This window comes from Megascapheus bottae, chromosome 7 (assembly GCF_031878675.1).
Source record: "Megascapheus bottae isolate mThoBot1 chromosome 7, mThoBot2.hap1, whole genome shotgun sequence".
Classification (NCBI taxonomy): Eukaryota; Metazoa; Chordata; class Mammalia; order Rodentia; family Geomyidae; genus Megascapheus; species Megascapheus bottae.
Window position 1 is genome coordinate 8,995,538 of NC_143515.1, and position 26,247 is coordinate 9,021,784.

Sequence of the window (26,247 nt, forward strand, 5' to 3'; positions counted from 1 at the left end):
CCTCAGCCAACAGCTGCTACAAATTCCATTAGAGATGTCTGTGATTATGAATGGGGAGGGGCATACATGACGTCAGGGCTGTTGGCTGTAGTCACGAGCACGTAGAGCTCAAAGGCTATATCAAGAATGTTCGTGAAGTAGGGATCGCCTTCCACTGTCTTCAGTCCCCTAAAGAAGAACCGAAAACACAAAGTGAAAACCACGAACACACACACACACACACACACACACACACACACACACACACACACACACACACACAAATCAAGCTATGTTTGATGCACATTTCCTCTCTCAAGAGCAAGCCTGGAGTGTGGGAACAAGGAACAGATTCGACTGTCAACTGCCTAGCCCCAGATGTGAGAGAACTTTCAGGAAACACATATCCAGGGAAATGTGCTCACCTGTCTCCAAAAAGCTTCAAGGCCATGAGGGAGAAAATGAGCATGCTGAACAAAAACAGGAGAAAGACATAGAGAATGTCAGGCAAAGTATTCCGGATGCTTCGAAAAGCCCTTCGAATCTACGGGAAGAAATCACATTTCATTTCTAAGAAGTCAGCTTATTTTCTATGAGGTAAAACAAAAGAACATCAAAGCATCTCTATCATAATGGTATCTTTACCTGACGACTATCAGAGAAGTTAATTAGGAAGACTGGCCTTAATGCTCTTGACCATCGAATGCTGTGGATAGGAACTGTTTCCAGGGACCCATAGACAATCAGGTCCAGCAAGGTCAGCTGTGAGAGGCACAGGACAGAGACATCAGAACTATACCAGCAAAGAATTGTGGGATCACATTTGCCTACCCAGAAGGTGGCTTGAGTGTAATTCCAGGTTTGCTTTCTGTTGATGACTTCATTTTAGCCTTACTACATCAGTTAGGAAGGTTAGAAGGTTCTTGAGGTGCTGAGAGAGTAAACCCATGTCCCTTGACCATCCAGCTAGGAAGGAGATGAGCCTGGACTAGAGCCTAGAACACTCTTCTGCCCAAGCCCTCACTGTTCATTAATTATACCAATTCATGGTTCCGAGCAATGTATTATTGAACTTTTCTTCAGTTTGATAGTCTAGCTTACTAACAGAGGTAAGGATTTCTAAACTACACAGAAAATTTTCACCTTGGGGTTGGGAGTGTGGCCTAGTGGTAGAGTGCTTGCCTAGCATGCACGAAGACCCGGGTTTGAATCCTCAGTACCACACACATAGAAAAAGCCAGAAGTGGTGCTGTGACTCAAGAGGAAGAGCTCTAGCCTTGAGAAAGCCCAAGGACAGTGCTCAGACCCTGAGTTCAAGCCTCAGGTCTGGCAAAAAAAGAAAGAAAGAAAGAAAGAAAACTTGCGTCTTAATTACTGTTTATTACTCCACACTTAAAAGCAAAAGATTAATATTGTAAGGGCAGAACAAAAGAAGAGCCCAGTGTATGAGAAAAATAGAAATTAAAAAATAGTAACCTACCATCATGAAACAATGTGATTCAGTCTCTCTAGTTTACCACCAGAAGAACCTGAGATATCTCTCCAAGATTGCCCATTACAGGGAAGAGAAATAGATAAAATCATAGACAGACACAGATAACATATAGACATAGACATAGTCATTGCATCAGCAAGGACAGAGGAAGCTGACATGGCTGCCCCAGGAGAGCAGCGTGGGCTGAATCCACAAGTCTTGTACTGCCTGAGGACCGTGGTTCAGGCACAAAAGTCCATGAGACTCTCATCTCCAATTAACCACCAGAAAACCGGAAGTGCCCCTGTGGCTTAAAGTGGTAAGGCGATAGCCTTGAGCTAAAGAGCTCAAGGACAGTGCCCAGGCCCAGAGTTCAAGCCCCATGACCAACACAAACAAAAAACTCAGCCAGAGCAAGAGCCAACCTGGAAGACACAGTAACATACATGTTTAAAAAGCAAACGTCTTGGGAGTGAAATCAGAGGGAAACAGCAGAAAGGGCACAATGCCCAACAGAAGGTCCTGGAGAACTAGGTTAGAAGGATGGGTCTTATTCTGAGGACTTGGAAGGGCTAGATTGTACCCTGTTCTTTGACTTAATCAATGGTAAGTATCCCTCCTTGATAAGAGACACACATATCTTTAATGACATTTTAAGGATCTGCATAGTGTTACCATTTATTTAGCATGGTGTCTGTTGTGACCAGATACCAACTGTATTGTTTCCAAATTCTCCATATCATGAACAACTCAGCCATTACCATTATTTTTTTGCCAGTCCTGGGGCTTGAACTCAAGGCTGGCACTGTCCCTAAGCTTTCTTTCTTTCTTTTTTTTTTTTTTTGCCAGTCCTGGGTTTGAGCTCAGGGCCTGAGCACTGTCCTTGGACTTTTTCAAGGCTAGAGCTCTACCACTTGAGCCTCCGCACCACTTCCGGCTTTTTTCTATATATGTGGTACCAAGGAATCGAACCCGGGTCTTCATGCATGCTAGGCAAGCACTTTAACCACTAGGCTAAATTCCCGGCCCTGTTCCTGAGCTTTTTTTGCTGAAGGCTAGCACTCTACCTCTTGAGGCACAGCGCCATTTCCAGCTTTTTCTGTTTATGTGGTACCGAGGAATCAAATCCAGGGCATGCTAGGCAAGCACTCTACCACTAAGACATATTCCCAGCCCTCCACTACTAATTTTATGGTTATACCTTGAGTATATCCTTCTTTTCTGCAGATAAGCTCCCAAGAATGAAGCTCCAGAGGGCAGGTGTATAAGCAGAAAAGGCTTTGAAAAGACCTGACAATAAGGTATAAGGAGGTTTGTTTTCTTTCTACTTTGTTATCATTGTTTTATAGGTATGCATGTGATACTACATTGTTTTAATCTCTATTCTTCATTAAAATGGACATCTTTCATCTGAGCCATTTTCTTTATTCCTCCTATTTATTTAGCCAGTACTGAGACTTGAACTCAGGGCATGGGCTCTGTCCCTTAACTTTTCCACTCAAGGCTATCATTTCTTCTTGAACACTGTCACCCCCTTCTCTCATTTTCTCCCAGTGTTTCCCCTCCCAAATTCCTTCCCCCAGCTTTTTGTCTTTTAGTTTAGAATATTTTCACTGTCCTACTGTTCTATGATGGCCTTTTCACTTCTACAAGTCTACAAGTTCAAGTTCAGGACCCAATGAACATGCAAACGTTTCATGAGAGCAAACCTGTAGGGTCTATGATTTCTACCTGGGCTCACAAACACCATGAAACACCACCAGAGATACTCACCACAATGGTTACCATGATGCAGATGTTTTTTGTATCCTTCCAGAAAACCACCTGAGGAGTGATTTTTGCAAAATGCACCAGTCTCCCAAAGAATGCAGTGAGGCAAAGCACTTCCACTAGTGAAGTGACCTGGAAGAAGACAAGTACTGAGCTCAGGGCCCTGCCATCCGGTGGCTCTGTGGCTACTTCCCCCCACCCCTGAGGGCACCCTACCTTTCCTGCCCAGTGCCCTCCCAGAATGAGCCAGATCCCTTCATTTTACTGGAGGTTGCAGCAAAGTTCTTTGTTGGGTTGATGGCTTCCTCCTCTTCAAAGGAAACGCGCCACTGAGTCACATATTCCGTGACTGCATGTTTCTCAACTAACTTCCCCGCTTCCAGAACCATGAGTTAAATAAACGTCAATTTTTCATTAATTAGTAATTAATTTAGCAGGAGAAAGTACTCAAAGTCTTGTTCCTGCTAAGCAAATGTTTTACCACTGATCCACATTCCCAGTCTTTCAGAGTTTTTGCTGTTGCTCTTTGGCTTTCTTCTGGTTTGCTTTGCTTTGGGATTTGTTTGTTTTTTTGTGAGGAGTTTTTGGTGTTTTATTTTGAGAGAGAAAGTCTTACTGCATAGTCCAATCTGCCTTCAAACTGCCGGCCAAGTGCTAGGATTATAGGTGTATGTCACCACATCTGGATAAACATCTATTCTTCACGAGTGTCTCAGTCTCAGGCATTTTGCTACAACAGTAGAAAATGAACTAAGACATTTCCTAAAGATGGATCTGGAAATGGTGGGTATATTCCTTAAACACCACAGTCATGTAACCCTGCTGGCTAGAGGAGACGATGGAAGCCAGTGTTACCCAGTAAAATCCTGACTGGGCCCCCTCCTAATTCCCTGCAGCCAACTACCCTTCTGCAACCCATGACTCAGCCTATGTTGGGCCAGATAGCCTTGCAATGCACAAGATCTCCCTCACAAGAGCACTTTCTCTACCAACAGGGAGGAGCTGGTGGCAAAGTAGGAAGGAATAAGAAAGGTGCAAGTTGACTAGACCAGGAAGAAGAAAACTTCTGAAATGAGTGCTTGAAGGAAGTGGCTAACCGTGGGCCTCACATATTAAGGACTGAGACTCAAGCATTTCTTTTTTTTTTGTGTGCGTCATGGGGCTTGAACTCTGGGCCTGGGCCTTGTCCCTGAGCTCTTCAGCCCAAGGCTAGTATTCTACTACTTGAACCACAGCACCACCTCCAGTTTTCTGGAAGTTAATTGGAGATAAGAGTTTCATGGACTTTTTGTGCCCAGCCTGACTTTGAACTGCGACCCTCAGATCTCAGCCTCCTGAGTAGCTAGGATTATAGGCATGAGCCACCAGCTCCTGGCTTTTTTTTTTGTTTTAACTAAAGGAAGTTTTTATTGTTTAGGACAGGATAAATAGCATTAGCATCTCCAGATACCAAAGCAGAATTTACTGGATTTTATAAAAGACAAAATTGCATTTAGGAATCAATTTAAAAAACAGAACCATTGAAGAATGACAACTGCTTGGCATGACGTTGTTATGTATGCTTGTCTAAGGGATTCTGTGGCTACACCTGTGTGAAAAGGCATGCCAAAGGTGATGCCTTAGATTTACAATTCACCGAAGAAGAGGGAATTTTATATAGATGGCTATCCATATGCTTCTGTTATTCCAATTAAATTCCTTGAGGCTTGAAAATTTACAAAAAAAAAAAAAAAGTGATGCCTTGAATGTGCTCCACTTGAATGTGCTTCCTTCCTGCTTCTACAAATCAGCCAAGTTGAGCTGGGAGTTTGGCCTAGTGGTAGAGTGCTTGCCTAGCATGGACAAAGACCAGGGTTCGATTCCTCAGTACCACATACACAGAAAAAACCGGAAGTGGTGCTGTGGCTCCAGTGGTAGAGCTCTAGCCTTGAGAAAACCCAAGGACAGTGCTCAAGCCCTGAGTTCAAACCCCAGGACTGGAAAAAAAAAGTTAGCCATGTCATTTTACAAAGAGCCTTCATATCAAAGACTACTTTCAAAAGGCAACAAAAAATTTAAGGCCATAGGTAAAGTATGGTGAAGTCTGGGGGTGGGGGAATTAGACTTCACACAATGGCAGGCACACCTGATTGTGGTAGAAAAGAAGGCACTTATCTTCATAGACGCTGGTCTTTTTCTTAATGTGCAGGAATTCTTGCTCATTGACCTCTCCACCTCTATCCTGACCAGCAACTCGCTTGGTCAGGTTTTCATGCAACTCTTTGGCCACCTGCTTCAGATTTTTGAAGGGTACCTTTCCAGTTTCATCAGCATCAGACTTGAATGTTTTCAGGATTTCTTCTTTAGTATCTTCCTCAGTCATTTTCTTAGTCATCATGGTCAAGAAGTCACTGAGGCTCATTTTTCTTGTCCCTTCCTCATCAATTTCACTTATCATTTTCTTGATTTCTTCTCACTTGGGTTCAAAAGCAAGGGTTCTCATTTTCACCTTCAGTTCTTTAACACTGATGATCCAGTTCCATCTGCATCAAAGACTTCTCCGATCAGAGAAGGCTTTCTAAGAGGCTTCTCATATTTCCTGGTTTTGCTCATCAGTAAGCTCTGGCTTGGCACTCAACCTTTTATGCTGGGCGCTTGATGGCATGTTTCTTCTTAAAACTGGAAGCCATTGTCAATGGAAGATGCTCCATCATTCTCTCTGTAGCATTTTTAGTAGCTTACCATAACTGAAGATGGTCCCACGTCCCTATTTCCTAATCCTTGTCCTTAATGTTGGAGTTTGGAGATCTTTGTTGCAAAGCAGTAGATAACAGAAACATGGAAGAATAATGACTTTTAAAAAGTAATAGCTTTGAGGGGCCGGGAGTTTAGCCTAGTGGTAGAGTGCTTGCCTAGCATGCACGAAGGCCTGGGTTTGATTCTCTTAGATACCATATACATAGGGGGAAAAAAAAAAGCTAGAAGTGGTACTGTGGCTCAGGTGGTAGAGCTCTAGCCTTGAGAAAAATCCAAGGACAGTGCTCAAGCCCCGAGTTGAACCACCACAACTGGCAAAACAAAAAACAAAAAAACTAATAGCTTTGAAACCAGGCAGATGTGGCTTGACGCTCTCAGACAAGTCAGATAACCCGTTCAAGGTAAATCCAGGCACCAGTTGCTCAAACCTAGAATCCTGTCTGCTCAGACAGCTAAAAGCCAAAGGATCACTGTTCAAAGCTAGCTGGGGCAGACAAGTCCAAGAGACTCCATCTCTGGTTAACCAGCTAAAAGCTGGACTGGAGGTGTGGCTCAAGTGGTAAAGTACCAGTGGTAAAGTACCAGCTGAACAAGCAAGCCAAGCAAACACAAGGAAGGCCCCAGTACCAGCCCAAAAAAAAGGTTGGTGGAGAGGAAGTGGAAGGAGTGCTCACCTCACAGGAACTCCACCATATGAAGTTCAGGAGAATGTAGAGAAAACACTAGAAAACACTAGAGCACCCAACAGACAGTAATTGCTGTGCAAGCTCCAGCCATTTAGATCCAGCTAGATTGGCTGGTTCATTTGATATGTTATCCCTGTAACCCCATTAAGCAAAATAAATACTCCAATGATTTTTGACTATGAAAACAAGCTGAAAATATGGCAAGTACATGTGAAATATTACATTATAGGATAACACTACTATAAGCATTTCAAACCATTCTTTATACCTTCTCTACCTCAGATATACTGAAGACCCCAAACTTCTACTGCCCTTAAAATGCCTCACAGTGGAATTGTCAGCCAACCAGTGAGCATAGTTCTTCCAATCTCCAGCAAGAAAACCAAAACCAAAATTCCTCTTCAATGGAATTGAAGGAGAGCTAGGAAGAGGCCAGCGGTTCAGCGTCTGTGACAGATGTGGTTCACCAGATGATGTGGAATGCTTACCAAGAAAGGCAGTGGGAACAAAGCTGGTTCCTCAAACAGAGCGAGAGAAAGGTCTACACAAATAAAGAAGTATGTGGCAGCTTGCATTGTCCAGTGGTTATAAAAGTAGTAAAGTCTGAAGGGAAAAGGAAATAAAAATGGTTAGAACTGTGCGGTCAGGAGTTCAACAGCACTCAGGCTTTTCTCTAAAAGCCTAAAGGGGTGGGGAGGGGAGGTTGTCTCAGTGGTAGAGCATCTTCAGGTCCAAGGTTTCAATCCCACACTGCAAAAACTAAAATCAGCCTGCTGGGAGTTAGGCCTAGTGGTAGAGTGCTTACCTAGCATGCATGAAGACCCAGGTTCAATTCTTCAGTACCACATCCATAGAAAAAGCCAGAAGTGGTACTGTGGGCTCAAGTGGTAGAAAATACTGAACAGTGCTCAGGCTATGAGGTCAAGCCCAGGACTGGCAAAAAAATAAATAAACAATTAAAAATTTAAAAAAATAAAATTAGGGATTAAAAAATGACTAATGAGCTGGGTGTCTGTGGCTTATGGCTGAAACCTTAGCTACTTACGAGGCTCCAATCTGAGGATCACAGTTTGAAGCTAGCCCAGGCAGGAAAATCCAGGAGCCTCTTCTTTCCAATTACAACACCAAAAAAAGAAAAAAAAAAAAAGCCAAAGTAGAGCTTGTGGCTCAAGTGGTACAGTGCTAGCCTTGAGCACAGAAGCTCAGAGACAGGGCGTAGGCCCTGAGTTCAAGCTCACATACATGTAAAGAGGAATAGTACATAAAATCAAAACGTTACAGTTTTGTCATACCTCCTTTAAATTCTGGGGACGAGAGGCACCAAGCATGTGTATTTTATTTATTAATTTATTTAGCCAGTCAAGCCCTGGGCACTGTTCTTGAGCTTTTTCAAGGCTAGAGCTCTACCACTGGAGCCACAGCACCACTTCCGGCTTTTTCTGTGTATTTGGTACCAAGGAATTGAACCCAAGGCTTCATGTATGCTAGGCACGCACTCTACCACTAGGTCACGTTCCCAGCATCATGCGAATTTTAAAAATTCTAACAGAAAACAAAATCAAGAATGTGATCACATCTAAAAGAACACTTTCTGGATAATCTTTGGTGAGAATTAGTGCCTTTCTCACAAAGCTGCTGACAGTAATAAAAGAATACTCTTTTGAGGACTTCATTAGTGACTGACTCGGGGGATAGCCTGAGCTTTCAGGGACCTGTAATTATGTGTACACCATGTACCACCCCATATGATGGCGGGCCCAGAGCAGATCTGGCAGTTGTCTGATTCCCTTGCTAGAGGGAGGACAGTCTCACAGCATTTCCTGCCTTTGGAGGAACATCTGACACTGAGCCACGATGGTAAGAAATATTTTGCTCTTATCCAAGGACAAACGCTTGGTTCAATGCTTATGGGGTGAGATAGAAAACACTGGGTTCCAGTCCAGTGCCAGTAGCTCACATATGTAGTCCTAGCTACTCAGGAGGCTGAGATCAAGGCCAGCCCAGGCAGAAAAGTCATCAAGACACCATCGCCAAAATAATCAGCCAAAAGCAGGACTGGAAGTGTGGCTCAAGTGAGAGAATGCCAGCTGAGCAAGCAAGCTGATCAAAAGTGAGGGTCTGAGTTCAAACTCTGGTACCAGTGCACAAAAAAAAAGAAAGCAAGAAGAAGAAATTAAATCCCATGAACAAATCTGAGTGTTGCATGCCAGTTTTGTTCATTACTTTTTTAACCTCTCTTCATCTTCTGAAACTCCTGTAACTTAAAACTCAGTGGCAGAGACCTTGCCTGGCATGTTCTCGGCTCTGGATTTGACCTCTAACACTGCAGCTTCTGTTTCAACCAAGTCCATTTGTTATAATCTACATCCTTTGTGAAATATGGTGTTGAAAATTGGTTCACTAAATACGAAGTACACAGATAGTTTGGGGGGGGGGCAATTTCACACTTTACCTGATGGCCTGCGGGGATGTTTCAAATGGAACATTCCTATTGTACTGGGCATCAGAGACGTAGGCAGCTGCCAGGAGGAGATTCTGCTCCTGAGGAAGAAAAAGGATAGGGAGAGAGAGGTCAGAATAGGAAAGGTCATGGTTCCTTCTCCTTTGTCATGTCTCAGGGTGCTCTCACACCCCTTATTCTCTTTCCCTGGGCCACTGTCTTCAGAGAGTCTGATGCCTATTTCTCAAGCAATCGCAGGCTTCCATACAGTGTCTGTCTACTTCAAAGCTAATTCCTTGTCTGGTAATTGAAAGCTGTCACTTTGTTACCAGTGGATCCCTCCACCTCACCCTTCCTCACTGGCCTGCTTCTGCCCCAGCTTCAGAAGCAATCCACAAACCATCTCTTCAAGTTTTCCCATTCTTTTTTTTTTTTTTGGTTGGTTGTGGGGCTTGAACTCTGAGCCTGGCACTGTTCCTGAACTCTGCAGCTCAATGCTAGAGCTCTACTACTTTGAACCACAGCACCTCTTCCAATTTTCTGGTGATTAATTGGAGATCAGAGTCTCATAGAATTTCCTGCCAGGACTGGCTTTGAACTATGATCCTCAGATCTCAGCCTCCTGAGTAGCTAGGATTACAGGCATGAGCCACCAGCGCCAGGCACTTTCCCATTCTTAACAACTATCACTTTGCTGGCATCTGTCTCCTATTATTATTGTTGTTGTTTTTATCGTTATTTTGTGGTACTGGGGTTTTGAACTCAGGGCCTCTTGTTTGCTAGGCTGATGCTCTACCACTTCAGCCATACGTCTGGCCCTATTATTTGCTGGTTTACTCTTGGGATAAGGTCTCACTTCCTGCCCAAGCTTCTGTCCACTTACTTTTAGTCTTCCAACATCACTGGGATGACAGACATGAGCCACAGTCTCCACCTTCGTAATATGGAGATGGGATCTTGCAGGCTTTCTGCCCAGGTGTCGGGAGCAAGAGTGGAATCAAACTGTACTTTGATTTGCATCAGATAATTGCTTGATTGTCTTATTGTTTTTTGGCCTTCTCCTGTTCAATTGATCTGAGATTTACCATATGAATGTAACCCCCAACAGTTCCCTGATTAACCATCTGGATGTAACACCTGGCAGTGCCCTGGTCTCAAGAAGGGATATAAACTTTGAGTTAAGAATAAACGAGGCGGCAGTTTTTGCTTGGGCTGCAGACCTCCTGGACCCGATGTGTTTGTCTTTCTTCTAATTTTTCCAGTCCCTGCCCCTTATTTCAGGAACCCCAATTTGCTGCCGGTAGGCCCCGGCATCTGGCGCTCGAACAGGGACCTGAAAATCTGGGACGAAGGTGAAGGACCCCTCCCTGTGGTGAGTAACACATCGTAGGACTATTAAGAGAGTATAGTCAGGAGTAAAAATTATGGGTCAAGCTAATAGCCATGGGTTATTTCTACCGATCTTAACAGGCCTATTTGAAGCCCACGGAACGTGGGTGGAAAAAGGGGTGCTTCAGAGCTTCCTACAGTTTGTCGAGGAGGCATGCCCGAGGTCTATAGAGGAGGAATTCCAAAAAGCCTGGCAGCGGATAGGAAAAAGAATTCAAGATTATTATGATGTATATGGCCCCGAAAAGACCCCAATAGAGGCTGCTACTGTATGGAATTTAGTAAGTGAATGCATAAATCCTCTACATGAAAATGCTGAACTTAATCTTGAATTAAGGGAACTTTATGAGTTAAAGGACCCTTCTGAAGAACCTGAGGCTGAGCCATATGCCGCAGCCCAAGAGAGTCTAAGTGAGATCTTGAAAAGGGAACAACAACCAGTAGATATTGAGTATCAGAATTCAGGTTTGAATACCAAGGAGGAAAGTTATGATGAGTCATTGGAGGGCCGGGTGGCTACGATAGAGAAGAAGTTAGAAGAAATGCTACATCTTCTATCGAAAATGGGGACAGAGCAGAGAGCCCCCCCAGAAGTAGGAAAGGAATAGGACCCTCAGGCCACTATGATGTCTGATTCTAAACCTTACCCCTCACACCCACCGCCTCCAGCTGCAGCCTTACGGCCTCAATCCCTTTCTCAACCTTTAGGCAAGCCTAAAGGCCCTAGCAACAAGTCCCTTTTAACAGGCACTACAACCAGGCACAGTGCATCGCAATTAAACCTGACTCAGGCTGCTAGAGAGAGGGAAGGTATTTCAGGGCCTCGATGCTTCCCTAGTTTAGTTGATCATGATGAACAAGTATACCATCAACCTGTTCCTGTTAAACTATTACAGGATTTAAAAAATGCCTGCTCCCAATATGGGCCAACTGCCCCTTTTACTCAAGTAATATTGGAGGCCGCGTGTGCTGGTATTGCATGCCCAAATGACTGGAAGCGGCTTGCCAGAGCATGCCTTAGTGCAGGAGAGTACTTATTATGGGAGACAGAGTTCACTGCACAGTGTCGGGCTAAAATTGAAACAAATAGGCCTAAGAACCTGCCTTACACTGTTGATCAGTTGTTAGGAGAGGGAACCTATAAAAACACCGAAGATCAATTGGGTTATGCAAAGGAGGCCTATTTACAAATAAATGCTGCGGCGAGAGAGGCTTGGAAAAAGTTACGCAATTCCAATCTTACAAAAAATCTAGTAGAAGTTAAACAGGGACCGAATCAACCTTATCTAGAATTTTTGTCTCGATTAATGGAGACTGCAGACTGCCTAGTACAAGATGAGAATGCAAGGAAGAGTATAGTTAGACACATAGCCTATGAAAATGCCAACGCCGCCTGTCAGGCAGCTATCAGACCCCATAGGAATAAGGGAGGAATCACGGACTTTATTTCACTGTGTGCTGATATTGGACCCTCCCATGTACAAGGCCTTACTTTAGCCGCCGCTCCTCAAGGAAAGACTGTTACTGAGTCTCTAAAATATAGAGATCAGCGGCATTCTCGGGATGCTAGACCCCCAGGGCGTTGCTTTTCTTGTGGACAAATAGGACATTGGATGACGCAATGCCCACGCCAGGCCAGGCAAAAGAGAGAAAAATCACCTGGCACATGTCCACGCTGTGGTAAAGGGAAGCACTGGGCTAAAGATTGCAAGTCAGCAACAAATCGCAATGGCCGCCCGCTTTCGGGAAACTGGAGAAGGGGCCAGCCCCTGGCCCCGCAAAACCATGGGGCAGTCCCTCCCTCTTCTCGGCCACAAGTGCATCTTCTAACAACCCCCCAAGATCAGTCTCCAGCCTCCTCCGTGCCACCCCAGGCAGTGCAGGATTGGACCTCTGTTCCTCCACCTGCTCAGTATTGACCCCAGAGATGGGGACACAAGCTCTCCCCACGGGGGTCTTCGGCCCCCTTCCCCCGGGAGTGGCTGGATTGCTGTTAGGGCGAAGTAGCTCAGCCCTTAAAGGGATACAGATTACACCTGGCAAAATTGACCAGGATTTTACTGGAGAAATCAAAGTTATGGCCTCTGCCCCGAAACACGTGGTATCGATCCCAGCCGGTCAAAAATTGGCACAACTAATACTTGTCCCTTTACCTCCCGGGGAGACTACTAATTCCCCATGTGGACAGAGAGGATTTAGATCTTCTGATATCTATTGGGTACAAGGCATAAAACAAGAGAGGCCTGAGATGACTATATTTATACAAGAAAAGCCCTTTAAGGGAATATTAGACACTGGAGCAGATGTGTCTGTGATATCTAAGAAACATTGGCCAGCCCAATGGCCCCTGACAACCTCTATGACTTCCCTACAGGGGGTTGGGCAAGCAACTGACCCACAGCAGAGCAGTGCAATCCTTGTTTGGAGAGATGAGGAAGGGCACTCTGGTCATTTTCAGCCATTTGTCCTGGATCATCTGCCAATTAATTTATGGGGTCGTGATATCATGGAAAAAATGGGAGTGTATATGTTTAGTCCTAGTGCTGCGGTCACTAAGCAGTTACTTGATCAAGGCCTCCTCCCCTTTAGGGGACTAGGCCGAGCAGCACAGGGGGAGCTAGAGCCGCTCCAACCCCAGTCTCGCCCTACGAGACAAGGATTAGGGTATTCCTTAATGGGAGCTGTCGTTTGTCCTGCCCCTCATGCTGATCCCATAAATTGGCTCTCTGAAGAACCGGTATGGGTCGAACAGTGGCCTCTTTCACTAGAAAAGATCATTGCAGTACAGCAGCTGGTACAGGAACAGCTGGACTTGGGGCATGTGGCCCCTTCTAACTCTCCATGGAATTCTCCAATTTTTGTTATAAAGAAAAAGTCAGGTAAATGGAGGCTGTTACAGGATTTGAGAAAAATAAATGCCACAATGGAACTGATGGGGGCCCTACAGCCTGGCTTGCCTTCACCCATGGCAATCCCAAAGGATACTTATAAGATTATTATAGATTTGAAGGATTGTTTCTATACTATACCCCTGGCGCCTCAAGACTGTAAGCGCTTTGCCTTCAGCGTCCCCTCTGTTAATTTTAAAGAACCCATGAAGCGATATCACTGGCTTGTGCTTCCACAGGGCATGGCAAATAGCCCAACTTTATGTCAAAGTTTTGTAGCTAGAGCCATTTCTTCCACTCGTGAAAAATTTTCTTCTGTTTATATTGTTCATTATATGGATGACATCTTGTTGGCTTGTTCTGACCCTATCGTCGTACGACAAGCCTTTGGACAACTAAAGCAAGATCTGAGCCTCTTTGGCCTTATAATAGCAGCTGAAAAGGTTCAGGAACACCCCCCTTTTACATATCTAGGCCATATATTAGGCCCACACTATTTTAAAAGCCAAAAAATACAATTAAAAACTTCACACTTAAGAACTCTTCATGATTTTCAGCAATTCTTAGGAGATATAAATTGGCTTTGGCCTTATCTAAAGCTCTCCACAGGAGAGTTAAAACCCCTCTTTGATCTCTTAAAAGGAGATACCAACCCTACATCCTTGCGCGAATTAAACCCTGACGCCAGGAGGGCCATCCAAATTGTAGAAAAGGCAATTTCCCAGCAACAAGTGAACTATTGTGACTATTCTAAACCCTGGGGAGTTTCCATTTTAGCTACTTCTCACTCCCCAACTGCTGTATTGTGGCAGGATGGCCCACTTTTATGGCTTTATCAACACCCGGCAAAGTGCTGACCCCCTACTACGAATTGGTAGCTAATCTGATACACATGTGCCGAGTGGATTCCCGTAAATATTTAGGTCAGGAACCTCATTTTATCTGTGTCCCATATAATTTACAACAACAAGATTGGCTATTCGCCCATTGCGATCCTTGGGCCATTGCTTGGGCCAATTATATGGGAAAAATTTTGCATCACTACCCGTCTAACAAACTTCTCCAATTTGCTGCGTGTCATACGTTTCTATTTCCTTCCATAGTACAGTCCTCGCCTTTATCTTCTGCCGCTTTGGTATTTACAGATGGATCCTCAAATGGAACGGCTGCTTTGACCATTAATGGGAAAACTCAATCTTGGGTTACGGGTTTTTCCTCCGCCCAAGAGGTGAAATTAGAGGCTGTTTTACAAGCACTCGTCCTGTTACAAGACGAGCCCTTTAACTTATACTCAGACAGTCAATATGTAATTCGTGCTCTTCAAGTCATAGAAACTGTTCCCTTTATTGGAACTACTAACTCCAATATTCAGACCCAATTTCACCAAATACAAACTTTGCTTTGTTCTCGCAACCACCCCTGTTTTTTTGGCTTTGTTCGAGCTCACACTAATCTTCCTGGCCCTTTAAGTGAGGGCAATGCGGTCACTGACTCTGCCACCAGAGTTTACTTAACTCAGGTTGAACTTGCTAAGCAGTCACATGCCATCCACCATCAAAACAGTCGAGCCTTGCGCTGACAGTTCAAATTATCTAGAGAAGCAGCGCGACAAATAGTTAAGACTTGCTCCAACTGTGTCCCTTTTTCACCAGCCCCCCATTTAGGTATAAATCCACGAGGACTGCTTTCTAATCACATTTGGCAGATGGATGTCACGCATGTTCCATCATTTGGCCGATTAAAATATGTTCATGTTACTGTAGATACTTATTCTAATTTTATCTTGGCCACCCCCCTTGCTGGGGAAGCCACTAAACATTGTATTTCTCACTGCATTCGATGCTTTGCTGTGATGGGGATTCCCTCGCAAATAAAAACAGATAATGGCCCTGGCTATGCAAGCCGAGCATTTCAATCCTTCTGCCGTTCCTATAATATCACTCATATTACAGGCATTCCTTACAATCCTCAAGGTCAAGGCATCGTGGAGAGAGCTAATGGATTATTAAAACATCAAATTGCTAAAATACAGAAAGGAGAGTCGTATCCCGCTACCCCTGTGAATATACTTAATCATGCTTTATTTGTTTTAAATTTTTTGAATTTGGATTCAAATAATTTATCTGCTGCTCAGCGATTCTGGGAAAAAAGAGAGCAGCGTGCTTTTGCCTTAGTAAAGTGGAAGGATCCCCTAACTGGTGCTTGGCATGGACCCGATCCTGTTCTAACCTGGGGTCGAGGGCATGTATGTGTTTTTTCACAAGGAGAAAATGACGCCCGCTGGCTGCCTGAACTCTGCGTTCGGATCGTGGAGAGTGACAGTGGCCATCCAAGCAGCGACTCACTGGGCCTACACCCCCAACCCTCCAGTGGTGCATCCTGCGACGTGGGAAGGACCTGAGTTATTTGTGCATGTCAATCGGGACTGCTACTGATCCACTTGTTCCACACATTCATATGACCTGTGTTTCTCCTCCTTTTACTATTATGTAGGGACCTTTTAACATATTCATTGACTCTACACAATTTAATATGTGACATTATTTTGTCTTTACCATCCCTCTTCTTAATAACCTTTTTTGTAAAAGATGCCCAGGTGAAAAGCAAAGGCCTCCAGAGGTAAGCAGAAGTCGGCCGACCCCCTGTATGTCTGTGTTTTGTTTTATTTTTTTTTTATTTTATTTTATTTCATTTTATTTTATTTTTTTTTAAAAAAAAAAAAAAGGGATGCACTGTGGGCCTAAAATAGAGGCCTGGGTGGTCAAGGGACGCCTTGACCCCCCTTCCCCTTCTGAGTTTCTTGTCAATATCAAGGCATACCTGAGAGTCCCACCAGCAAGACATGTCTAAATCTAAAAATAGCTGTTAAGTGTATCTGATTGAGTCCAATTTTCTTGTTATATGTCAATGTCTGTTTATTTAAAAGTCTCCGCTTCTCTGTCTTGTTCGTGTTACATATTTTTCTTTGTCCAGTTTTTGTCTTTAAAATTGGTACCATTTCCAAGTATGGATCCTTATGGTTTTTCTGTGCGTACTCAAGCACACATCCTTGTTATTTATTTGAACATTTCTGGACCTAGCATGGCCGCTCCCCCATGTCTGCAGTTGTAACAAGCCCTGGAAAAATAAATTCCAGCTAAGTTGCCTTGCAAAAAGTTTTGTTTCGAACCTGGTTCTCACCTGTAAGAGTAAAATTGGCAAAACTCTCTTGACACAAACTTCCGGAAATTGAACGGCCGATATTAATTTTGCGCGCTTTATGATCTTTGAGTATGAATGTGTGTGAATGAGTGAGTGAACATGTTCAAGGTTAAATTGTCAGCATGCTGTATAAAACAATGGATAAATTTATACTTAAACACAAAGACAATTGGGTAAATCTAAGCTTAAAACTTCAAGAAAAATATTAGGTTTGAATGTTTTACAATGTCTCAAAGAATTATTGTGTTGTCTTAAAGAAAAACTGGTAAATATTTTTCTAGATCCTGAAATCTGCATTTTATTGCAGGGCATACAGCTGTTTACAGTGTAAACATTGTATCCTGTTCAGCACAGAGGTGTTAGGGAATTTGGGATTTATTACTTTAAGTTAAAGTTTGGAAACATGTATTAGAGATTTAAATGTAAAATTGTTCATTAACGTCAGAAACTTTGCCTGTCCTTTCTTGCAAACTGACACTAGAAATCTGATGGTAAAATGTGGATAATGTGATTAGTATTTTAAAGGAATGTTTAAAAAAAAAAAAAAAGGGAAGGAAACTAAGTCCAGACTTAGACTTTTGGTGCACTGATGTCTATAGTTCTTGCATTAGGGAAAAACTGTTATTTGAGTTTAAACTGTTGTTGGAGTTTTAGACAGTAATCTAAACTGCATAAGAGCCCCTTTTTTCTAAAAGGCCCTAGGGGGCCTGAGGGCAGGAGTTCTTTGTGCCCTTAAAGGTTTTTCAATTGCAAATAAAGGCTAAGGTGTTAATTGTTTAAGCCAGTATCAGTAAAAGTTATTAAGAACATTGGAAATGGGTTTCTAAACAATATTTGAAAGTGAAGTTGTCTTAAATGTTTAAAGAAAGAGAGAAAAGGAAAATCAGGACTACCAAAGTAATTGCTTAATTGCTATTTCAGCTTGCTCTTGTAACTTCCAGCTAGCCCATTGGAGAAGAACAGCAATCCTTATTCAGATGTAACTTTGGCCTTTTCCAGGTTCTAGGTAAGCTCATGCTTAGAGACTATTTCTGTGTCGACCACCTTGTTGCTCTAATTGGAGAAACGTGGCCTTTTGTAGGACTCTCTGATCTGAAAACTGCAGTTTTGAGCCAACCCCGGGCAAAGCAAAGTCCCTGTGAGATTGTGGTGTCTAATCTGGCAGCAGAGTGCTATTAAGGCAGAGTTGCTTTGGAGCTCGAAGCCGCAGAGTGCTAGCTCTGAGCTGAACAGCTGGGGGACAGCACTCAAGCACCAAGCTCAGGACTCAAAGTGGCAGGGTGCTAGCCTTGAGCTGGAGAGCTGAGGGACAGTGCCCGGGCCCTGAGTTCAAGTCCAGCAACTAAGCAAGTGAATTGCCAATGGGACATTTATCCCTGTGTGGAGAAACTCTACTGGGACACGATGCAGAAAGCCTCTGCTTGGATGGCAGAGTTGGTGTCAGATCTTAGTCACTTGTGCTTGGCCGATCAAATTAATCAGAGCCGGGAGGTCATAGAATAGTTTGTAAGCATGCCTTACTAATGCCCGTGCCTTTCATAACTGGGCAGGAACTTGTCAATCTTCTGTGATAGTGGGTAGTTTAAAGCCCTATTTGAGCGAAATTTTTATTTATTTATTTATTTATTTATTTATTTATTTATTTATTTATTTTTGACACCAGCCACAAATTCAGGAAAAGTTTGTGGATCTGAGACTTGTGTCTCTATTAATCTGTTTAGATCTGACAACTGAAGCATTGTTAAGGTTGCAGAAATTTAGTTCCCCAGACAATCAAGAAAAGGCCTTTGCAAATGGGTGCTAAGTAAGTTACACTATTGTAGCCAAAGATGGTTTGTGCAGTTGTTAAATGTTAAATATGATCTCCAGTTTGGAGCAAATTATTATTCCTGATATCTAATCCTTGCAATCCCTAATAAAACAGGCTAGGCTTCTTAAGGTCCCTGGTCAAGCACAGAGACAACGCCCCTGAGTCAGCTTGAAGAAGTCACAGAAGCTGAATCTCCGCCCATCTATCCCCTTTAGATGAAGGGACCAGTCATTTTTGGAAAGTGAGACAGGATAATGAGATAATTAGAGATAGTGGAAAGAATAGAAATTGCACTTGTGTTTCTTTTAAAATAAAGATGGGGGATATGTTGGGAGCAAGAGTGGAATCAAACTGTACTTTGATTTGCATCAGATAATTGCTTGATTGTCTTATTGTTTTTTGGCCTTCTCCTGTTCAATTGATCTGAGATTTACCATATGAATGTAACCCCCAACAGTTCCCTGATTAACCATCTGGATGTAACACCTGGCAGTGCCCTGGTCTCAAGAAGGGATATAAATTTTGAGTTAAGAATAAACGAGGCGGCAGTTTTTGCTTGGGCTGCAGACCTCCTGGACCCGATGTGTTTGTCTCTCTTCTAATTTTTCCAGTCCCTGCCCCTTATTTCAGGAACCCCAATTTGCTGCCGGTAGGCCCCGGCACCCAGGCTTGCCAAGAACTGCAGTCCTGCCATTCTCAGTCTCCCACATAGCTAGGAATGGCTGGCATTGGTCACTGCAGCTAGCTATGGGTTGAGGAGTCTCAACCTTTTCTACCTTGTCTGGTCTTGAACGAGCCATCCAGTCCCTGGTCCTACAGATCTCAGCCTCTCCAATGGCTAGAATTACAGACATGAGCCACCAATGCCTGGCAATGACATGTATCTTCCTTTAAAGTTTCATCTGCTCTGCCGTCTGGTAGTTACTCTTCTTGGGTCCCGGCCTCCCTTTCATTCACATACAACTTCTAACCTTTCTCTCCATTTTGAGTGGGAAATTGTGTTCTTTGCAGAATGTGCTTATTTGTACTAAAACCACTTCCCAGAAAAGGAAGAATGTGGTCTACATTAGACACACCATTCCAACACTACCCGTACTTTCCAAGTTTACATGGTGGGTTAGTCAGCTTTCAGCCACTGTAACAAAATACTTGAGCTAATTAGCCTATAAAGGAAAAAAGGGGGTTATTTTGGCTTATAGTTTCAGACTAGTCCATGATCAATTGGCTTTGGGCCAGTAGCAAGGTGGCATATCACAGGTAATACATGGTAAAGAAAATCTTTCACCTCATAGGAAGCAAGTAGCAAAATAATGAAAGACACGAAGGAGCCAGAGTTCCAAAACCCACTTTAAGGGCAGATCCTCAGTGATCTAAAATCACTCATTTGGCTCCACATCTTCTTTGTGTGTGCTAGTCCTAGGACTTGAAGTCAGAGTCGGGGGTACTTCCCTATAGCTTTTGTGCTCAAGGCTAGCATTCTACCACTTCAGCCACAGCTCCAATTCTGGCTTTTGGGTGGTTAATTAGAGACAAGAATCTCACAGACATTTCTGCACAAGCTGGCTTTGAACTATGATCCTCAGATCTCAGCCTCCTGAGTAGCTAGGATTACAGGTGTTTGCCACTGGCACCCAGCTGGCACCACCTCTTAAAGGTTCTGGCACCTCCAAACAAAACAAGCTGGGTTCAAGACTTTAACACAGAGGCTTGTATGGGACAAATTATAGAACAGGAGAGCAAGTGTTCACATCTGCTATGAAAATAGCAATAACCACATACAGATGTTCTCCCCGATGAATCTTATATATGACTACAAATCTCAACACAGGTTCTCCAGCCCACAGGAGGCACTGGGACTGCAGAATTTCTGAATTCCCAGGTAACTATGACCTTATGTCAAGATCATACTTGGGCCAATTGTGTCACAAGCTGAGAGCTGGGACATGGGATCCATTTTTTAATGTTTGAAGGTGATTTAAATATATAGTCAAGATTGAAAAACACTGGTCTAACCATGTGTGGTGAACCTGAACTCCTAGCTATTTGGGAGGCAAACAAAGTTTAGGGGACAGTGTCTCAAGGCCAGCTCAGACAAAAGACTTTTTGAGATTTCATCTCAGCCAATGGCTAGATGTACTCCTTGCACATAATTATTATCCCACCTAAGGGGGAAACACAAGGCCGAGCACAGTATACACCTGTCATCCCCAGTTATGAAAAAACACACGTAGAAGGATGCAGGCTAGCCCAGCCATAAAGCAAGACCCTACTCAAAGCTAACCAACACAGCTGAGAATGTGGCTTGGTGGTCGAGTGCTTGCCTGGCATGTATAAAGCCATGGGTTCAATTCCTCGGTATCACATAAACAGAAAGGGCTGGAAGTGGCACTGTGGCTTAAGTGGTAGAGTGCCATCCTTGAGCAAAAGAAGCTCAGGGACAGTGCCCAGGCCCTGAGTTCAAGCCCCAGGACTGGCAAATAACAATAACCAAGCTAGATGCTGTGGAGCATATATAATAAACTCCTAACTACTCAGGAAGCTGAGATCTGAGGATCAAGGTTCAAAGCCAGCTTGGAAAAAGGCCAGAAGCAGAGTATGACTCAAGTAGTAGAGCATCAACCATACACAAACAAGCTAAGGAACAGGGCCCAACTTCTAGGTTTTAGCTCCAGTACTGGCGTTGAATAAATAAGCAGCAGGGTTGGAGGTGTTCAAATGGTAGAGTACCTGACTAGCAAGCATGAATTCCTCAGTTCAATCCCCAGTGCCACCAAAAGAAAAGATACAAGAGAAAAAAAGAAAGAAACAACAACAAACACTGATCCAATAAAGCATTTCCTACTGCTTCTCATGTATTTTCTGAACTATGACAATAACTAACTTCCATTTCTTTCTCTCTTCCCATTAACCATACCATTTCTTCTCCTTCAAGATTTAAAACTACACTAACGTTGTGTATATGCCTCTAACTTTGTCTTAAGTCATTTTTCTGAGGAACATGAATCCTTCAGAATCGTGGAGAGGAAGAGAAAGAGAAAAATGAGTCCAGAAGCTCTCTGTGGAAGGCAAAGAAGTGTCCAGTCTTCCCATCCACTGAACAAAAGCAGTCACCCTTGGGGCAAGAAGGGTGGGTGGGTGAGAGGAGATAATGAAGCTTTGTTCATACAAACCCCTCCCCTTATAGATATGTAGGAAGTTGCAAACCAACAACCACCAGGCTGAGTTCAGCCTAAAATGTGTTTCTTTTGGCCCATCCAATGTTTTTAGGAGGTTGGCAAGTAATACAGATTTTTCTCAACATTGGATATTACACAAAAATGTGAACTTATGGTTTCTATTTAAAAGATCATAACATCTGGCAATGCAGAGTTATATTACAGTAAGGTTTTTGTTTCTGGCCCCAATATTAAATCACCTAAATAAACACTATTTTCCCATTTTCTGTGAGTTAGCTGAGCAGAGGTGCTCTGGGCCAACTTAGATAATCCCATGGTTAGGGGAGAGTCTGAAAGACTCTGTGGAAGGTCCAGGAATCTTCTTCACATGTCTTGGCCATGCATTTCCAAAGTTGAGTCAAGAGCTAGCTGGCTGCCAGTGGCTTGTATCTGTCTTCCTGGCTACTCCGGAAGCTGAGATCTGAAGATTGAAGTTCAAAGCCAACTGGAGCAGGAAAGTCCATGAGACTCTTATCTCCAATTAACTAGCAAAAATCCAAAAGTGGTAGAAAACCTAAGAGACAGTGCCTACACCCAGCATTCAAGTCTTAGTACCAGAAAAGTAAAAAGAAAAAAAAAAAACAACTCTTGGCTAATGTCCCATTGGCCAAAGCAAATCTCATGGCCATGCCAAGATTCCAGAGCTGGACAAACAGAACCCACACTTCTTAATGAAACTTGCAATGCCATGTTGTACAAGGAGGCCTGTATTGGGGGATGGGAAGATTTGGTGGTCATTTTTGTGGTTTATTGGCAGCCCAGTCAGTTGGAGGTGAGTGATGGTAGTCTTCTTTGGTAACAGGGCCCTTACAGGCCCCATTCTCCTCTGTCATTAACCATTTCTACCCAGCCCAGCTACTGCACTAAGTTTTTATTGTTCTTCCCCCCCCATGAGCATTTCCAAATGGACCTCCTGATTTAGCCAACACTGTCTCTTGATGCTCTCAAGGACTTCTGTGGCCTTGCTAATTATTGCCATTTTCTCTTGCCAAGAACCTCTGTGAAAATCACTATAAGACAACACAAAGAGCTCGAGGGAAGGGTAATCAAAGACTTTGGTGAGGGCTCTGGATATAGCCCAGTGAGAGCACATATGCAAGGCCCTGTGTGTGGCATCTTCGATACCGAACACACACACACATGCAAATGCACACTCACATACATCCTGCATAAACAAACTGAAGAAAAAGAGCATTCGAATAAAAAGTGATCATATACATTTTCGGGAAAGAAACAGCATAGACCAGGTGCTGGTGGCTCATATCTGTTATCCTAGCTACTTAGACGGCTACTATCTAAGGATCTGAATTCAAAGCCAGCCTGGGTAGGAAAGTTAGTAAGGCTCTTATCATCAATTTAATAGTGAAAAGCTGGAAGTGGAGCTATGGCTCAAATGATAGAGGATCACCTTGGGCAAAAAAAGCCAAAGCTGGGCCGGGAGTTTGGCCTAGTGGTTGAGTGCTTGCCTAGCATGCACGAAGACTCAGGTTCCACCTGGGTACTGTTCATCGGTACCACATACATAGAAAAAAGCCAGAAGTGGTGCTGAGGCTCAAGTGGTAGAGCTCTAGCCTTGAGAAAGTCCAAGGACAGTGCTCAGGCCCTGAGCCCAAGCCCTGACTGGCAAAAAAAAAAAAAAAAAGCCAAAGCCCTGAGTTCAAGCTCCAGTACCAGCAGAGAAGTGCCTCTGCATTTTGAATCTCTCTGTAATCTAAGTTAATCTGGCCTAGGCCACTTCCAGGTCAATAAATCAGAAACCTCAAGAACTATGGCCAAACCAGGTATGTTCCTAGAAGGTTCTAGGAGAGTCCTAACTCTCAGTAAGGTTGAAGATCACTAGAAGCAGGTTAGTTCTATTTCAAAACTGAAAATGTCTTCAAGTTCAGTTCACCAATGAAATACATTCCCTTTTTAGTAGCTGCCAAAAGCCCAGTAGAGACTTACTTTTAAAAATCTACTTGATAGGATAAGGTGCTAATAGAGCATGTCAGGTGAGGAGGCAATTTCTTATTCTGTGACTCAAAGTTAACTTCCTTAATTTTTTTTATTTTATCTATTTTTATTTCTATTTTCGGTGCTGCTAAAGTTTGAACTCAGGGCCTTGCACTCCCGCCATGATTTCTGCCACACCCAACCCTTTTGTTTTAGTTTGTTTTTCAGATAAGGTCTCATTCATTTTACTCAGTGGGAAGTAGGCCTTGCTCCTCCTACCTTCTCCTCCCAAAGTAGCTGTGATTATAGTCATGAACCACATCCAGAAGCGTTTTTGAGATAGAGTCTCAATAACCTGATAAGCTTCAAATCTTGAGCCTCCTATCACACGTGGCTGGGATTCTACAGAAGGCACCAGTATATCTTGTCCCACACGTTAACTTAAAAAAGATAACCCAACCAATTGGCCTATGTTGTGTCTAATTTAATGATTCAATCACTGCTGTCATCTCAGAAAACAAAGAGTTCTGCTGAGGATTATCTGTTGGTACCAGGTTTCCTGATCTTTCGCATTTTCTCTCTTGGATACTGAGCCATAGAAGACTTGATTCCAGTAAGCCTGCATTAAACAAAGGACCAACTGGGATTCAGGACTACCGTCAGTGTTTTCTCCCTTCTTTCCTTTCTTTCTTTTTTATACCAGTACTGGGGCTTGAACTGAGTACTTAAGCCACTGTTCCACTTCCGGCTTTCTGCTGGTTAACTGGAGACAAAAACTTCACAGAACGCAGGCTGACTTCAAATCACAGCCCTCAGCTCTCAGCCTTTTGGATCGCTAGGATTATAGGAGTGAGAAACCAGTGCTCAGCTTCCTTGCATGTTTTGAAGTCGTGAATTAGCCTTTTGCATTGGTTATTTAGACAAAGAAGTATAAGGTATATAGAGGTAGGATAGCAACCATCTCAGGCTAAAGTGACTTTCCCTCCATTGAACACTCTGGCTGCGGCAATCAGGCCTGTCATTCTGCAGATGTTGGCAGGCAAGGGCTGGTTTGGGTCACAGCTGGGAACCAAGAAACCTTCTTTTCCTTCTTTACCTGCCCCCTTAAGGAAGAGGTGACAATGACAGAACCCCCTTGAAAGTTGTGGAAGTTGTCCCTCTTCTGCGGGAGACCAGCAAGCTAGTAAGGGGACCCCATTGTACTAGACAGAGCCTATATCTCCCACGCTCCCCACTAGCCTGTGCACCCCTTCAGTGGGGACCCACTGGGAAGCCTAGTGTGAGGGAGGAGAGCCACCAGCCAGAGCTGACGAAGCCCGCTCAATGACAGGAAGAGGACCAAAAACGCTCTGCATTTCCTGACATGTACACAACCCCGAGGAAGCCCAGTGTCCACTAACAGACCCACAGAGGCCCGAGGACGGAGTCATGGCTGAGTGACAGGTGCTACCCTGGGTCTGATTGGCATTGTCACCTATAGCTTCACAATGTCTCCACAAGTGCCTGTGACTGACGACCCCTAACCTTGCAAATGCAGAACCCGAGGCTGGAGGAAGTGAAGGGTCAGGTCCATCCACTTGGGATTCCTGAGTCCAAAATGGGGGGTACCAGCCTCCCTCTCCATCCACCCTAAGCACGCAGCTCCGGCCACGCCTTGGAAGCTCCAGTCTCCCATAGAAGCCCAGGCTGTGGGCGGGACTCGAAACTCATGGGTGGAACCCATCTATCTGGTCCTGGGCCCAGCATTGGAAGGCCAATGCTGTGTGGGGCCCGCGTCCTGCCGGGCGGCCCTGCCCTGCGGCCCTGCCCTGCGGCCCTCGGTTGTTTTTTGGCCTCCACAGAGCCCGGCTGGGGACGCGGGGTGGCGCCTCCCTGCGTGGACCTGGGCCTGAGCACCAAGCCGGGCGGTGGATCCGGGTTTGGTCCCAGAGGGTGGGAGAGTTTCCTGGCCACTGGCTTGACAGCTCCCCAAGTGACCCCATCGTGCGGGGCTGCGCCCTGAGCCTGAGCAGCTGCCCAGCTGGGGGCTCCCCGGGCTCGGAGGACGGAGGGGACCAGAGGAGCCCCACACGGGGTTCCCTTTTCCAGCAGCCAGCCTGGATGTTAGCGAGATCGTTTTTCCGGGGGTTTCTCCGAGGCCCCTGGAGAGGGAGAGGCTCCCCACTTACCTCCTGGAAGGGCAGTTCCTCGGGGCACTCCGGCTGCAGGCGGTGCGCCCGGGTGGCTGAGCCAGTCCCGGGCATCCCGGCCTCGGCGCCCCGGCGGGGATGCGCTAGCTGGGACCGCCGAGGCGGACTCTGACCTCCCGCGGCCCAGGGAGGCCCTGATGGCGTGGGGGCTCTTCTCGTGACCTGGGCGATCGGGCCCGGAGATGAGCTGCGGCCGGCGGCCGGCTCCCCAGCTCGGGCCCCTTAGGCGGCCGCGCGCTCCGCCCGGGGCGGGGAGTCGATCCGGCCGGGGCGGGGTCGGGGGCGGGGGCCGAGCGCGTGGGGGAGGATCCCAGACCCACTCCGCGGGGGAAGAGGGGGGGCAATGGGACATCAGAGGCCACCCTGGCCAAAGACAACCATGCGCCCTGAACGGCACCTATGCCTAGCTTTCAGAGCAGTGTATTAGAACGCTCTCCCAAAGCTGGTTTGGGGAATCAAAAGAACTGATAATATGCTCAAGGGCACCTCTGCTGGGTCCCAGAGAGGATTGCGCCCCCCCCCCCCGACTCTGAATGGG

The 26,247-nt window shown here is 44.8% G+C and overlaps 1 protein-coding gene and 1 pseudogene across 1 annotated transcript in view; both read right to left on the minus strand.

Moving 5' to 3' along the window:
* Nucleotides 1-25,906, minus strand: part of LOC150060259 (two pore channel protein 2-like) — a 49,155-nt gene extending 23,249 nt beyond the window's left edge. Inside the window, exons 1-7 of the mRNA XM_090336098.1 lie at nt 25,689-25,906; nt 9,098-9,186; nt 7,134-7,248; nt 3,227-3,355; nt 625-741; nt 405-523; nt 67-168 (exon numbers count right to left, since the gene is read on the minus strand). Coding sequence (XP_090192224.1) covers nt 67-168; nt 405-523; nt 625-741; nt 3,227-3,355; nt 7,134-7,248; nt 9,098-9,186; nt 25,689-25,763 — 746 coding nt within the window. The 5' untranslated portion in view covers nt 25,764-25,906. The remainder of the gene's footprint in view (nt 1-66; nt 169-404; nt 524-624; nt 742-3,226; nt 3,356-7,133; nt 7,249-9,097; nt 9,187-25,688) is intronic.
* LOC150060260 (centrin-2 pseudogene) lies at nt 5,322-5,892 on the minus strand (annotated as a pseudogene).
* Nucleotides 25,907-26,247: the final 341 nt, after the last annotated feature.